This window comes from Lampetra fluviatilis, chromosome 5, assembly GCF_964198595.1.
Source record: "Lampetra fluviatilis chromosome 5, kcLamFluv1.1, whole genome shotgun sequence".
NCBI lineage: Eukaryota > Metazoa > Chordata > Hyperoartia > Petromyzontiformes > Petromyzontidae > Lampetra > Lampetra fluviatilis.
Genome location: NC_136279.1, coordinates 13,781,659 through 13,797,521, shown reverse-complemented (window position 1 = coordinate 13,797,521; position 15,863 = coordinate 13,781,659). Strand labels below are relative to the sequence as shown.

At 51.5% G+C, this 15,863-nt stretch overlaps 1 protein-coding gene across 4 annotated transcripts; it reads right to left on the bottom strand.

Annotated features, from left to right (window-relative positions):
* Window positions 1-1,458: 1,458 nt before the first annotated feature.
* Window positions 1,459-10,938, bottom strand: LOC144932602 (uncharacterized). Of its 4 annotated transcripts, XM_078856835.1 has the most exons (7): window positions 10,898-10,938; window positions 9,092-9,344; window positions 8,241-8,322; window positions 7,778-7,999; window positions 4,757-6,507; window positions 3,814-4,714; window positions 1,459-2,658 (listed from the first exon to the last, which is right to left on the bottom strand). In XM_078856835.1, exons 1-7 carry the CDS (start codon window positions 10,925-10,927, stop codon window positions 2,400-2,402), a joined length of 3,498 nt encoding a protein of 1,165 aa, XP_078712961.1. In that variant the 5' UTR covers window positions 10,928-10,938; the 3' UTR covers window positions 1,459-2,399. The 4 variants fall into 4 exon arrangements, with proteins under 4 accessions (XP_078712961.1, XP_078712960.1, XP_078712963.1 ...); XM_078856834.1 differs by having other exon boundaries at window positions 3,814-6,507; XM_078856837.1 differs by lacking the exons at window positions 7,778-7,999; window positions 8,241-8,322; window positions 9,092-9,344; window positions 10,898-10,938 and having other exon boundaries at window positions 2,535-2,658; window positions 4,757-5,113.
* Between the last annotated feature and the right edge of the window lie 4,925 nt (window positions 10,939-15,863).

Here is a 15,863-nt window from a genome sequence, read left to right as displayed (position 1 = left end):
AAGAGTAGCATCCTCTGGAAGAACGGCATTATCAGCACCAGCGATTCCACCACACCCAACTGATGCACCTCCATGGGGCGGTTTATTCATTTAGGCACCACGTAAATGGTGGCCATTTTGTCATCATCAATCTGTAATAAAGCTCGTTGAGGCGACTTCTGGAATTTGTCTTTTATTCAACTTATCTTACAGTTTACTTCACGCTGCTGATAGGCAGCGTGAGAGGGACAGATGTAGAGAGAGAGACGCACTGCCACGTGGCAACTCGGTGCCCTGCTCCCGCGTGGCCTCCCCCCTTTGTTCGTTCCCGTTCTGACCACGTGTCGTTCGTCTCCACCCTTATTTAATACCCGGGTCACGTGGTACGTTTCCGCCAATCGTCGTTAGCCTGCATGGAATCTTCCATGCTCCCTCATCATCTCCCGGGACCACGCCCCTGACTCATCTCCCCATTGGCTGTGGCCAAAGCCAGCAGAACCAATCCTTATAGCTGTCACCTTTCCGTCACGTCAGGGCCATGCCCCCAGGCTTCCCCCCATTGGCTGTAAACCAGGACCGGCAGAGCCAATCACCATGACGAGTTGTGATACGTCAGTGAGCCGGATATATCCTCATATTACAAATCAGTACCATTTTCATCCACTGGAATGTGTTGTCATGATAACCACCGCGACCATCATCGTCGTCAGAAAAATCTGCGCGTATAACCACTTGAATCCCAAACAGCACGAGCAGCATCATCGTCATTGTAAGGCCAGTTAACAGCAGTGTATTCAACTGAATGGTAGCATAAGTATACTTGACAGCTTTATCGTTGTCATCAACATCAACAATACAATCACCGTCATCATCAAGATTCATCATAATCTAATATATTATATAAGACTTCTGTAGAAAGCAATATTGATAACAGTGAAAAAAATTACTTGGAATTATGCTACATATAAATCATATGGATATGAACAAATTGGAATGCATTCTACAGCTAATACAATATTACGTGTGCGGATTAATCGATAACATTGTATGGTTTTATACATTCTTCATCATCATCAAAACACCAAATCATCATCCGCAATCACCCACAATAAAGATGTTAAACATATACCACTACATTTTCTGTCACCAACAGCGCCACTATGAGACCTCCTTTACCAGTGGCAAAATATAGTAGTAGGTTTTTACCCTTTAAACTTGTACAAAACTGACACCTTTATACAAGTCATCATGTTTGCAATAACCGCAACACAAGCAGTCAAAATGCAAACAAAAATAAACAACTCTGATAATGGTAATTATCAGAGAGAAAGCTGTCTCGGGTGTGGACCAATCAACTTCAAGGACAGTGCATATCATTACCATTATCAGAGTTGTTTCTTTTTGTTTGCATTTTGACTGCTTGTGTTGCGGTTATTGCAAACATGATGCCTTGTATAAAGGTGTCAGTTTTGTGCCAGTTTAAAGGGTAAAAACCTACTACCATGTATGTATATTGTATATATCGGTTTCGTGCAGTGGGCGTAGATTGCCGAGTGCGCAGGCGGTTCAACTGCTCCGGGGCCAACGAGTCGGAGGGGTGGCCCAGGCGCCGGGCTACACAGAGGGGGGCGGGGGAGGGGGGAGCGATTTGGACAGAAGGGGCCCCCTTCATTCCTTGCACCAGGGGCAATGGCCCACCACGCGATTTGACTGCTAGAGTATTTGGCTGCTATCAATTTCCATATGATAAGCCACTTCATTGGACGATCATTTGTGGCGATGTCTGTTGTGCAAAAAAGAGCTCTACTGGATAGCTCAGTGGGTCTTACATGGTAACTTTTATTTTTAATCATAACCAAGTACGCAGTCGATGCGGTGGGTAAATTATATTCTTACGTTACGGTAGCCCGTGCATTGATAGCCACTGTGTGTGTGAATGGACTGGGTTTTTTTAATCCGAACTTTTCAACTTTTGTAACATATCGTGACGGGTCGGGGGGGAGGGGGCTGGCACAAACACCCCATCACACACCAAAGACAAAAATCCTCCGTATATATTCTGAACAAACTGATAGACTGATGTGGTAAGTGCTGTTAGCGAGCACCTATGAAGGCCGGCACGGTACACGAGGGGGTAGGTGGCCAGCACCACGCCCGAACGCCTTTGTCTTCTCAGTTGCGATCTTTACACACCGCACCGGGTGTTACGTTGAGGCCGGCTGTTAATTTGAGGCCGAGTCGACTTAGGGGTGTCTCAGGACTGGTTCACATATAATCGTCACTGGTGTTGGGCCGTGAGCTGCAATCGAATTCCGTGTTGCCGTGTTCGTAGCGCAGCGTAGCGCTAACCGCCACACTACCACTCCCCCGCCACACTACCACTCTCACTCACACACACACACGGGGTGGTGGGGGGGTGTTCACACGTATCGCTGTGTGGTGTGGTAGACCCCGACACAGCCGCGGTCGCACACACACCTCCCATCCCCCGGCTCCCTCCCGTCGCGCCCCCCGGGGAACTGGCCCAGGCTGTAGCTGTGTCTGCCCAGCCCCCCCAGCTCACCCCGCGGCCCCGTCGCGACCTCTCCTCGTCCGCCTCGCTTGCGCCGGGGACCCCGCGGGCTGTCCTCCAGCTCCACGGCCGTGACCCTCAGGGTGACGATCATCACCCGTCGCCTCCTGGAGAGGGGAGGCACCAGCACCATTTTGGTGATTTCGAAAAGTGTATTGGTTTAGCCATGTTTGTTTGTTGTAGTACAGAGTTAGACTGATGGCCTTAATCTATGTTGTCTTTCGATTTAAAGCTTTCGTGACTGCAGGGATTCATCTTCTTGGTTCTTTCTACGTGACTTTACCGAAAGAACCAAGAAGACTAAGTTGTCTTGTGGTTGTTATTGTTGTTGTTTGACTTGCATCCCACTGGGATTTTTGCACACGGTGTTTTTTCTGCAATATTTTGCTGTCTTTTCTTGGATTTTCTGTTTGCACTTAGTCACATATTCACTTTAAGATGTTTTTTGCTCATGTTTTTGTTTGTCGCGGTTGCACCCGATTCAAGAGCCGAATGGCTCACAGGGCTATACCTAATAAATTAACTTGAACTTGAACCACACGCGCGCACGCACACGGCTCGGATCTACGAGCTCGCCGCAGCCGCAACACAATGTAAAGCTTGATTTGAAGCTTTCGTGACTGCAGGAATCCATAGTCTTGGTTCTTTCGGTAAAAGTCACGGAGGTATATTGGCTACACCCAATTTTCAAACCTTTTAAAACAGTCTGCTTCAGCAGCAGGCCATGCTGTCCCAGCTGATGACGGACGCTTGTGTTGCGCCCGAAACGTCGTGATTTCTTTTACTTTATACCTACGTGACTTTACCGATAGAACCAAGAGTAACAATGTAAACCTGCTCAACACGCGACCAATATCATCCATAATCGAGGCTTTTTTGGGGTTAGATCGCGTAAATAAATAAATGTGTCGTTAAAACCCGCCACCACCCGACAGCCAACTCGTAAGGGTTGTTACGGCAAAAAAACGAATCCTCACCACCGCTATCACCAATATTTGCATCAATAGTTACTCTTCTAAGAAGCAGAATAGTTAATAAGCCTTCGTCATAACCACTACAATAACTATAATCAACATCAATTATCTGGCTTGATCACCTGCATGTGAAATGGAAGTTGTTGCTCTGAATCTACATCAACCACACTAAAAAAGAACATCAATGTCACCACATCTACCAGCTTCACACCACCACCATCATCATCACCACTACATTACAACCTTCACCCTCGTCGCCACCATCTTGGCCCACCGCTATTGCCGCACCTGTGTACACATCTCCTGAGGATGAGGATGGCGAGAGGCGTGAGGAGGAGACACAAGACGGCCGAGACTCCCAGGGCATGCGGGGGAGACACGGCTGATCCAGCATCTCTGTCACCTCCAGCACCACCTCCAGCAGCTCCTCCAGCAGCAGCTCCACCATCACCTGCAGCAAGTCTACCACCACCTCCATCAGCAGTGCCAGCAGCTCCACCTCTATCAGCAGCTCCAGCAGCTCCACCACCTCCATCAGCAGCTTCATCACCACCTTTAGTAGCTCCACCACCACCTCCAGTAGCTCCACCACCACCTCCAGTAGCTCCACCACTACCTCCAGTAGCTCCACCACCACGTCCAGTAGCTCCACCACCACCTCCAGCAGCTCCACCACCAACCCCAGGAGCTCCATCACCACCTCCAGTAGCTCCACCACCAACCCCAGGAGCTCCATCACCACCTCCAGTAGCTCCAGCAGCTCCACCACCACCTCCAGTAGCTCCACCACCACCTCCAGCAGCTCCACCACCACCTCCAGCAGCTCCACCACCACCTCCAGCAGCTCCACCACCACCTCCAGTAGCTCCACCACCACCTCCAGCAGCTCCACCACCACCTCCAGTAGCTCCACCACCACCTCCAGCAGCTCCACCACCACCTCCAGTAGCTCCACCACCACCTCCAGCAGCTCCACCACCACCTCCAATAGCTCCACCACCACCTCCAGTAGCTCCACCACCTCCATCAGCAGCTCCACCACCACCTCCAGTAGCTCCACCACCACCTCCAGTAGCTCCACCACCACCTCCAGCAGCTCCACCACCACCTCCAGTAGCTCCACCACCACCTCCAGCAGCTCCACCACCACCTCCAGTAGCTCCACCACCACCTCCAGTAGCTCCACCACCTCCATCAGCAGCTCCACCACCACCTCCAGTAGCTCCACCACCACCTCCAGTAGCTCCACCACCACCTCCAGCAGCTCCACCACCACCTCCAGTAGCTCCACCACCTCCATCAGCAGCTCCACCACCACCTCCATCAGCAGCTCCACCACCTCCAGTAGCTTCGCCACCACCTCCAGCAGTGTCCACACCTCCAGTAGCTCCACCTCCAGCGGTGTCGTCACCTCCAGCAACCCCATTACCAACTCCAGCAGCTCCACGACCATCTGCAGCTCCAGCAGCTTCATCACTGTCTACAGCAGCTCCACCATGACCTGCAGCAGCTCCATTACCACTTCCAGCAGCTATAGCAGCTCCAGCAGCTCCATCTGCCTCTCCATCCCTTGATTCTGTGGTGTTGATGTCATTAGGGTTATTAGAGGAGTCATCGCCCCTTGCCGCCTCGTCATTGCCTTGAGGATGGAGCAGAGTGTCTCCATCATCCCCAACATCAATGTCACCATCACTACCACCTTCACCATGGCCCACCACTTTGGCATCTCCATATGCATTGCTGCGACCACCGCTGTCAATGTCGCCACGGTGGTCGTAGACATCAACATTGAAGGGGATGGAAACATCCTCCTCGTCCCCTCTTCCGATGCCATCATCCTCATTCTCCGGAGCTCCATCCGCTCTTCCACCTTCCCTAGAGTGTCCATGCGCTTCACTCAAATCATCATCAGCATCATCATCACTAGCACTGCCACCACCACCCAAATCATCACCATGACCACCACCAGCGGCTAGTTCATGATCATTAGTGTTTTCTGTGACTTGTGTTACTGCTGATCCAGTAGTCGACCAGCTGTTGTTATTCATCACGCTGGCTGTTAGGGTATTTGCAATTGTCACTCTCTGTCCATGTGGTCCTGTTACTGAGGTCACTTCAGCTTTATTGTGAGCTCCTATCTGTGTCATGCCTTCTTTTGGCAATATTAACTCTGTCGATGCTGATGGGGAACTTTCTGGTAAAGTGGACCAAGACATCGTTGATGTTGCTGATAGAGAAGAAGATGATGGTGATGATACTTCTGCTACTTCTGCTGATGATGTTAATGTTGTCGCTGCTGCTGGCGATGTTATTGTTACTTCTGATAATGATGCAGCTACTGTTGCTGCTTCAATTTCTGCTGCTGATGATGGGGATGACGCTGGCCGTGTCGATATCCACACGGTAGACTTTTCCACTGGCCACGTTCCACCCGTGGTCAAACCTCCTGGAGTTTCACCACTCGTGAACTCATCATCACTCCACGCCAAGGTGGGCACCTCCTGGAGATGTCCACCTTCAACTGGACCACCTCCTGCAGCTCCCTGCTCCGCGACGTCTGCAGTCTGAGTTGCCTCGCCCAGCTTGTGGGTGACGAGTTCAATGACTGCGCGGGGTGAGTCTTCACCGACTTCCCCAGTGGTTGACGGAGAAGTCATCATCAGTGTCGTCACCATCATCATCGTAGTCATTGTCACTGTAGCTGTGGTCTTCGCCTCGTCTCCCCATCGTTGGGTGGGAGGCGAAGAGGCTTGTAGGTTTTGGTGGACGGGTAGTGACGACGCGTTGGTGGTTCCTCTTAACAGAGTGTAATCATCACCATCATCGGCTTCACCATCACCTTTTCCGTCACCTCCGCCATCATCAGCAGCGAGGTCGATCTCGTTTTGGACGCTGTCGTCGCCGCTGGGGTCGTGGTGAGCGCGCAGGATGGGCGACTCCACGTCGGACCAAAACACGAAGTAGGACTGCACAATAGAGGCCCTGCCAGACAGACGTGCGGGGAACCAGAGTGAGCCGAGAGTACAAGACACGATGATGATGTTGATGATGATGAAGGTGAATCACTATGTCAAGAAACTCTGAATAAGTCTCTATCCTATGTCAGTGTAAACTCGGTTTTAAATATAAACAAATTTTGGCAAATGCAGCATGATTCTGGTGCCCATGTGCAATGTTTGCTTCCAAAGTTCTACAACATTAGCGACAAATGACAGCCCAATGCACCCGTCCTTAACCGTCCACCTGATCGGCGATGGCATGGATTTGGATTGAGCAAATTAAACTACGGGAACATGGGATTCTGACGATTCCAAGCTCCGCCAACTCTTCTCCTTACATTTTTGTATCCCTGTTCCGTTCATCTGCCGATAGTGGGGCAGTTTTAACAATAACCCCTTTGCAACTGGCACATCCGAGGCTGCTGGTGTCTTCGCATCACGGGTGGTTTTCCACCGGCTATTTCTCGTGCCGAGTCAGAACCAAACCATGATATACTGGCCTCACAATACATCTGAAACCGTCTCCGGGCCAAGCAGTGCCATGCACAGGGTTAATGACGCGTTCATTGCATGTAACATCGGTCAGTACATTGTGATGACAAAGCGCCACCGTGTCGGATATTTCATTCCGTGTGGCGTAGGTGGCAATGTTCGGCTCCTGCGGTGGAAAAAAATCGATCTGGCGCCTCGAGAATCAGGCAAGGGTTGGCTCAGCACGGCCTCGGCACGACTTGATTGCAGAGTGCATAGAGACGTCAAAGTAGATTTTTTTTTCCAACAGTACCACAATGGATGGCGATGTTCCTCCAAAAAATATCGACTACAACAGACGACAGTGGTCATTCATTCCGTATTTAAACAACGCCGAATATCATTGTTTCTAGATTTGAAGCTTTCGTGACTGCAAGGATTCATACTCTTAGGTTTTTTCGGTAAAGTCACGTAAGTAAAAAATAAAATTAATAAAAGTAAAATAAAAAATCACAACGTTTCGGAGGCAACACAAGCTTCCGTCGCTGTATTACTTGATACAGCAATCGTGCTGTGACGGTTCCACCTGAAGACGGAAGCTTGTGTTGCCTCCGAAACGTCGTGATTTTTTATTTTACTTTTATTAACTTAATTTTTTTACCTACGTGACTTTTACCAAAAAAAACTACGAGTATGAATATCATTGCGTTTGTCCACGTGGATTTGACACCACCGACGACTGTGGCCCACGGTCCATCCCCGGTCTCATCCCCGTCTCTCACATGAACCTCACGTCTCCGTGTGCGCCGTCCACGGGCGCTCGCCACACGAACGACAGGTTCCTCTTGAGCGACTTGTCCGTGTGCGTGACGCTCGCCCCGCCCTGCGGCAGCTGCGGCTGCCCCGCGTCTCCCGGGGGCTGCCCCCACGCGGGGCAGCGCAGGAGGTGCGTCCCCGCGGGGCGGTGCGTGAACGTCCCCACCAAGCGCACGTCTCCCGGGCCGCTGGGGACAAGAGAACAGCGCGAGAGACGGGGAGAGAGCACCGGAGGATGGTTGGGTGTCAGCGATAGGGCTGGTGTTAGTAGTGTCTGGTTGGCGAGTGTGCTAAGGGGATGGGGTTAACGATAGGCCTGGTGTTAGTAGTGTCTGGTTTGCCAGCGTGCTAAGGGGATGGGGTTAACGATAGGGCTGGTGTTAGAGTACATGTCCATGCCAAGCAGCTCCGAATCACGGGGCAACTGACCTGTCTCCAGACACACGGGGCGTGGGAACGCTCCTCGCCTGCAGCAAGAACCCCATGAAGTCCCGCGAGCTCCTGATGATCACTGAGTGGGGGGGGGCAGCGAGCGGAGACAAGGGGGACTTCAGCCACGATGGAGCAGGCGGTCTTTATGATCGTCGTCTTGAGGCACTGTCTCGCTCCAGGTGTGTCTCGGCCGGTGTGCTTAGCTATGTCTCACCAGGTGCCTATGTGGCCAACGGTCTCGCCGGGTGTGTGTCTCCCTGTGTGTGTGTGTGTATGTTTCCATGCGTACCTCGCCGGATGTGTCATTGACCACGTGTGCCCCGGCGTTCCACCATTTGTGTTTTAACGTTATACTCCCAAGGTGTGTATGTGTGTGTGTGCAACCACGTTGTGCCTGTCACCATGTGTGTGTTTCTGTGCACGCAATCCAGGAATTTGGTACAGTGAGGAGCGCAGATGGTACGTCTTCCAGTCCTCTCAATCGGTTAACTCATTACACCTAACCGTGTCCCGTGGCATCACGGCAGTGAGCTTTTGATACTTCATATGGGCTCAAAGTGCACCTAGCCTGACAAAGGCGCCGTGTTGCCGTCACCAGCACTTAGTGGGTGCTAGGAGGTTGCTTTCATCTCTCCGGGTGTGTAGCCCCACGTGTCTCTCGATGTGTCTTTCTCTGAGTGTGTGTCGCCAGGTGCAGTGAATGACAACTTGAGCCGAGGTGTGTATGCTCACGTGACTTCGGACATTGTATGAGCACGTGGCTCCAGGTGTGTGTCTGCACACGTAGCCCCACGTGGTGTCACCGTCCCGTGTGTGTGTCCCCAGTGACGCGTCTCGTCTGCCCCCACCCGGCACGTGTTCCCCGGGCCGGTAGCGCGCCTTGCCCAGGACGATTCGAGCGGCCGCGGTGCCGGGAGGCTGGGTCCGCGCCCCGACGTGCCGAGGCCTCCCGTCCATGCAAGCAGCGGGGTCAGCTCCGCGTGAGAAGGCGAGCGCGGAGGGCAATAGCTGCAGCAGTAGCAGCAGCAGCTGCAGCAGCAGCAAGAGCTGTGCCCACAGCCAGCGTGCCCCCACCACTCGCTGTCTCTCTCCTCCTAGTTGCTGCGGGTAGAACTCCCACACAAACACAAGGATATCTTGTGCAGACCGATCGCCTGTGTTGTAGTTACAAGTGCAATATTGACTTTGTCTCCCCAATTACATGTGTTTATACAACGCACCAGCTCGTCATTTTAGACTGACCCAACCTAGGGGAGGCTATGGACAGCGTCAGATTCTTTGTTACAAATCGCATCCAATTGTATCGCAATGCACGAACCACTGCACGCCCCACCGCTCTCCGCCACGAATCATGAAGTTGGTGAGATTTGTCAAATTTCAAATGTTGGGGGGGGGGGGGGGCGAGACAAAAAATATTTTACCAACCCGGAATGACCAGTGTGAAGTATGGTCAAATAGACCCCACGATCTGCACGGCATTGATACACAAGAACGGACGCGTTTTGCAATTATCGTTGTGTTTGGACGTGTGGACGGTGCCCTATACGTATAGCTAGAGACGATCATTACTGAGTTGAGTAACTTATAATGTTCTAGAAGGGCTTAAAAGGCAGTTATGTTACACGAGGCAATGCTGATACTTATTATACAAATCATACATCCAAAATGTTTGAAATTTTGGCTCGAAAAATATATGCGACAAAAATCTTTAACTTTTAAGGTTTTTTTTGTTTACCCAAGCCTACGCGAACGATTGTGTGTGGGGGTTGTTTGAAGGGAGCTGATGCCAAATATTAACATCGCGAGGGCAGGAGAAGTCCGTCACTGGTCACCGTGCAGGGATAGAAACACCGCGGCTCCGTGACCACTCACTCACAGGCAGAGGGGCACGTGATGCTGCTTCTGCTGCTGCACGTCAATCATAGGGAATTGCGTGACCATACTTCACCACGATGGTCGGTGCGGGTTTGTCAATTGGGAGTCTCAAGACCGGTTCAGAAGTCAATGTTCGCCGTGCCCGCGAATCGAACTGAAGGCACCGGGTAAATAGCGCAATGCGCTAATCACAGTGCCACCACTCCACCCCGACTTGCACTTCATAGGGATGTAAAGACGATGCTCACTGTTCAAGTGTTAATCAAATACCTTTTCAACAACTCGACACATTCGTCAATAACACCGTGGCCTTAAAAGGAAACATCTCTAATATGCGACATTGTGGGCAAAATGTCCCTTCTTCATAGCACGCAATTCGAGAAGCCAGAGCGATTCTGAAGACAAGAATTGAAGACTGCACTTTGCACGACGGGTTCAGATGAAAAGCAGTACATTTTACAAACGTCACCCGACGAACGGCGTTTTAACTCGGCGTATGAAAAATCTCCAGAGTTTGCTTGCCATGTACGTGTTGACACCGATTGTGGGAAATACCAAACAGCGTAGGTTACACAAGCCGAGTCGCCAACATCCACAAATCTCACGCGATCCGACGGTCAGGCACGAGCACACGACGTTCTGAACCAGCGCACGGCGCGTCAGTATCACACGCGCGTCAACATCACACGCGCGGTTATTATATTCCCCCCCCACCCCGAGTTTATGAGTTGGGGAAAACCAAAGTGCGGAATGTTTGATGATGTTGCAGCAAGACTTACGAAAAATGCCATTCCACCGACGAAGCGCATGCGTGTGCTCGCGTGAGAGAGTGTGTGTGTGTAGGCATGCGTGAGTGACGACGGGGTGTGTGTGTGCGTGTCGGGGAGGGAGCGGTGTGTGTGGCTGTGTGTGAGAGTGTGGGGAGCGGTGGCTCTGTGGTTCGCGCTACGCCGCGCTACGAACTCGGTGACTGGAGTTCGATTCCCGCTCACGGCCAACACCACCAGTGACGATTATCTGAACCAGTCCCGGCCCCCCCCCCCCCCAAGGTCGACTCAGCCTCAAATGTGTACCTGGTGCGGTGTGTAAAAACACCGCTACTGGGGAGACAAAGGCGGTCGGACGTGGTGCTGGCAACCCCCACCCCCTCGCGTACCGTGTCGGCTTTCATAGGAGCTCGCTAGCTGCACTTGCCCCAACAGTCTGTTAAGGCTAAACGGGGGATTTTTGTCTTTGTTTACGCGTTTATGCAGAGCAGCGATGTCGCAGTGGTGAACGCACGGCGCTACGAACCAGGCTACCTGATTTTAATTCAAGGCAACAACTGACAGCGAGCGGTGTCTTATCCTGAACTCGTCCTCCCCTAGGTTGACTCAGCCTTAAGTTAGTCCCTTACTGGTCTATGGGTCAGAGAAAACATTGGCACCACTAAAGGTCGCCAAGGTTTCGTGGCACCGACGCATTTATATGGCTAATAAGAGTAAAAGATTACATAACACACTCATTTGCGATGGTTATCACGTGATTCACTGCCATTGGCCACATCAAGAAAGTGGAACCACTAACGTTGTGCCACCCTGGATGTACCAAAAGTGAAATCTGGTTTGGGCACGTTGACTACTGGGATGCGTGAGGACCTGGAGCAGTATTTGTGTACGAGCACAACACCCATCATGTATATGGATAACTCTTAATCAAATACAATATTTTGTGGAAGGAACGCAACTGGAGGACACTGCCGTGATTAATATCTATGGAAATGATTCAAGGCGGATCGGGATCTAATGAGATGGCCGAGGTTTAGAGCGATTTTCTTTTTACAATTGGATTAATGAAAAGCACCACACGACCAACGTGTTTAAAGAAGAAAGTTTTCAATCAGTGCATATATTTCTGCTGCTGCATTTGTTGTATGAAAAGGATAATAGCCTGAAACGTCGCCTGTTATATATATTCCGTGTAAGGCCACAGTGTTGCTGGCGAATGTGTCGAGTTGTTTGTGATTGCTTACGGATCGCACACAGTTTCACCGACAAAGAAAAACATAGCAAAGGCTGAAAAGTGTGCGAAGAAGATTGCGAGCGATTCATGCTGGGTATGACACTGAGAGACGCAATGAGGAACGCATGGATTAGAGATCTCGTGATGGGGGTTAAGGGAAGTGAGCGCTCGCTTGGGCAGGACACGTCGCTCGAATGTGCTCGAGACTAATGAAGGAGTGAAGGAGCAATGGAGAATGTTGGTGCGGGAGTGGGAAGGACTGTGGCAGGCGACAGTTTGGGGAGGGCTTCGTCCAACGGTTGATACATCATGGCTGATTATTCACTGTGTAACAAAACATGTTTTTGTTCCTGGGTAATAAGTGTTATTTCCTAATTGCGCATGCCTCAAAAGCACAGGAAATGGCGATTATTCCCTACAAACTTTGCTTTTGTGACCAGGACAGCGATATTTTGAAATGTACCTATTTTCAATGAGAAAACGTGGTGTGCATTTGTGTCATTCCTTCACGTAAAGTCCTGGTCACAAAAGCAAAGTTTGTGGGGAATAATAGCCATTGTCTGTACGTTTGAGGCATAAGCAATTAGAAAATAACACTTACTACCCAGGAACAAAACTCGTGTTACATAGTGATCTGGCCGGTCGTGTGTGGGAGCGTTTGTGGTGTGTTTGTGTGTGCGGACGTGCGGCGCACATGGGAGGTGGACTCATGAGTACCTGGTGTAGTGTGTGTACCTGGTGTAGTGTGTGTACCTGGTGTAGTGTGTGTACCTGGTGTTGTGTGTAAACTTCAGCACTGGGGAGACAGTGCCGTGCCCGGCCTTCATAGGTGCTCGCTAACAGCGAGGAGCGAACAAAAGTGCTGACAGCACTTTTTCCAACAGTCTATTTAAATGCTATACGGGGCATCTTTGTCTTGTGTGTGTGGTGTGTGTGTGGCGTGTTTGTGTGTGAGAGGAAGAGAACGGATGTTTATCTTTCGGATTCTGGATTTCTCTTTTCACCAGCGAGTGTGAGGTTGTCTGTGAGTGAAAACAGCGAATGTCGTGTACGCTCCCACACACACACGCACCCACACATACCCACCCACAACAACCCACCCACCCACAACAACCCACCCACACATACAAAGACAAAGATCCCCCGTATAGCCTTAACATTATTTTGGGGCAAGAACCGTTAGGAGCATCTATAAAGTCCGGAACGGCACACGAGGGAGTGGGTGACCAACCCCACGCCCGGACGCCTTTGTCTCCCCAGTGGCGATTATTACACACCGCACTAGTTACTAATTTGAGGCTGAGTCGACCTAGGGGAGGCCCATGACCGGCTCAGATAATCGTCACTGGTGTTGGCCCCACACATACCCACCCACCCACACGCTCCCACACAAACTCACCCACCCACACACTCCCATACATACCCACCCACACACTCGCACACAAATCCACTGACCCACACACTCCCACACATACCCACCCACCCACACACTCGCACACATACACACCAACACGCATCTCGTCTCTAATCGCGACGCTCATAGCTACCGTGGTCTCGCTCTAATCGCGTTAGACTGTTAAGATCCCACTGTCTCTCTCTCTCTTCTTTATCCCTCTCATTCCCCTTCTTTGCCTCTCGTCTCTCTCCTCCTTCTCTCCCATCTCCTCTGTCTCTTCCCACCTCTCCATCACATTCTCCTCTAACTTTTCCCTCCATCTCTCGCACCTCCTCTCAGTTGAGTCACCCCGGAATTTCCGTCCAGCTCCTCTGTTTATTCTTCTTATCGACGATATCAAAATGCCACCAAATATTAGCTCTCGATTTTCTCTGTTTTTCCAACTCTCTTCCACTCTCTCCCTCCATCTCTGGTTAGTTTCCTCCCTCTTAGCGCCTCTATCTCTGGCGATGTTTCACCCTCTTCATGTTGTATGTCTGTACTATGTTGAACTTCTTTTGCATAGTACGTAGCCAGCCGTGTTAATCGGTGGTGCGGGGGAAGGACAATAAACTAAAACACACGAAGCAGTTCTAAATAAAAGAGTTTTCGATCTAGATTTCAAGGTGCATAGCTCCAGTGGCTTCCTAATATCGTAAGCAGGAGCGTTCCAGACGGCCACAACGGCGCTTCTAAAAGCGCAATGCAGTGACCGTTTTTGTTCGATGGTGAGCCAAAAGCCGCTACGAGGATGACCGGAGTTCACGTGACGGTTCATGCTCCGAGACGAGAGAATAGAGAGATCGACGATTCTCTACCAAGGTCACTCGTCCAAATTATACCTCATCCTGGTCTCTTTGGTTCTTCCCATCTGGCTAAACAAAATAAACTTGAAACCTTTGTTTAAACCCATGCAAGAGCACAACTTGGGACGATAATTATCTATTACCCGCGAGCCCGCTCTTTCCCGTTCCCTCGCCATTCTATCAAAATTATCCCCTCTTCCCACTCCCCCTACCCCCTTCGCTGCTCTCTCCTCTCATCCCGGATCCGGCCCCGTCGGGGAAGGGTGGGGTGGGGTCGCCAAAGTCAAACAACACAAGAGAGGAGAGAGCCCCGCTGAGTCGGTTACCACGGGGCGAGGGTTCGCACCCCGTCACAGGCACGCGCGCGCGCCGCACAGTGGCGGCATCGGCAGCCGCGTGACCAATCTCATCCCAGCCGCGCGACCACGCGGGGGGCAGATTCGTCTCCAGAATTGTTTTTTTTTTCGGGGTCTCGTTTGCGCTGCGAAATGTTCTTGCGTGGAAATATATATAGTGTGCACTTAGTGTGCATGACGTGTCACACGTCACTGCCCTAATCCACTGCTGGATGATGAGCACCACCCACCCCACCACCACGCCGTCAGGGGTCGTTGTTTGACCATACTTCACCACGTTGGTCACTGCGGGTTTGGTGAGGGCGGAGAGCAGGTGACGTCGTGTGCGCACACAGGTTTAGTGCAGCGATTGAGTTCGCTGCACCGCCCCCTGATGTTGTTCCCGCCACGTAGCCCCACAGCAGCCGATAGCAACCCGCCCTTGCATGGCCGTCACACCCATCGTCGTCATCAGCATCAGCGTTCAATCTCTCTAGAGACATCGTCACCCATCGATCTACCCACTGCTGGATGATGGACTCTCCAAGCCGTTGCCATGTCTCACAACCGATTAGCATGCGTGTGTAGTGTAATAGCGCCGCCTGGTGGGCAGACAGCGCACACGCGGGTGAGGGTGTGCGCGGTGTGCTGCCAGAGGGGGGATCCAGGGTAAGCGTCACGGAGGCCCCCGTCTGGAGGCCCCTGGAACCTGCTAGCGGGTTCGAGAAGGGAGGCGCGGTCAGGGCGGAGCCAGGCCGCGCTGGGGAGCATAAAAGGAGCCGAGAGCGGGGAGCTCCAGGCTGCCGGTTCTGGGAGTGGACTCGTCTCGTCGCCATCGTCGCTAAACGTCTCCGCTAGATATTGCGCTACTTAGGATAGCACCGTCAGTGTTAGACAGCGAGTGTTGTGTACAGGCTACTGTGGAGAGTGTGTGGACGAGACCGTGAAAGTTGCCTCCTAGACACTGTCTCTGAATCGTGGACACTACACTCGTATCAATATGTACAAAGATGTCCATATAGTCTTAAACAGGCTGTTGGAAGTTCGCTAACAAGCACCTATGAAGGTCTGCACGGCATGCAATGGGCTGGGTGGCCAACACCACGCCCGGCCGCCTTTGTTTCCCCAGTACTGATGTTATCCCATTGCACCAGATACTCATTTGAGG

What these genes read in the sequence shown, in the direction of transcription:
- LOC144932602 (XM_078856834.1), bottom strand. Translation starts at nt 10,927, where the DNA reads ATGCGCTTCGTCGGTGGAATGGCATTTTTC. An exon ending in TCGGTGGAATGGCATTTTTC is followed by an intron (nt 9,345 to 10,897) that starts GTAAGTCTTGCT and finishes TTCTACCCGCAG; the next exon opens with CAACTAGGAGGAGAGAGACA. An exon ending in CTCAGGAGATGTGTACACAG is followed by an intron (nt 2,659 to 3,813) that starts GTGCGGCAATAG and finishes TCCCCTCTCCAG; the next exon opens with GAGGCGACGGGTGATGATCG.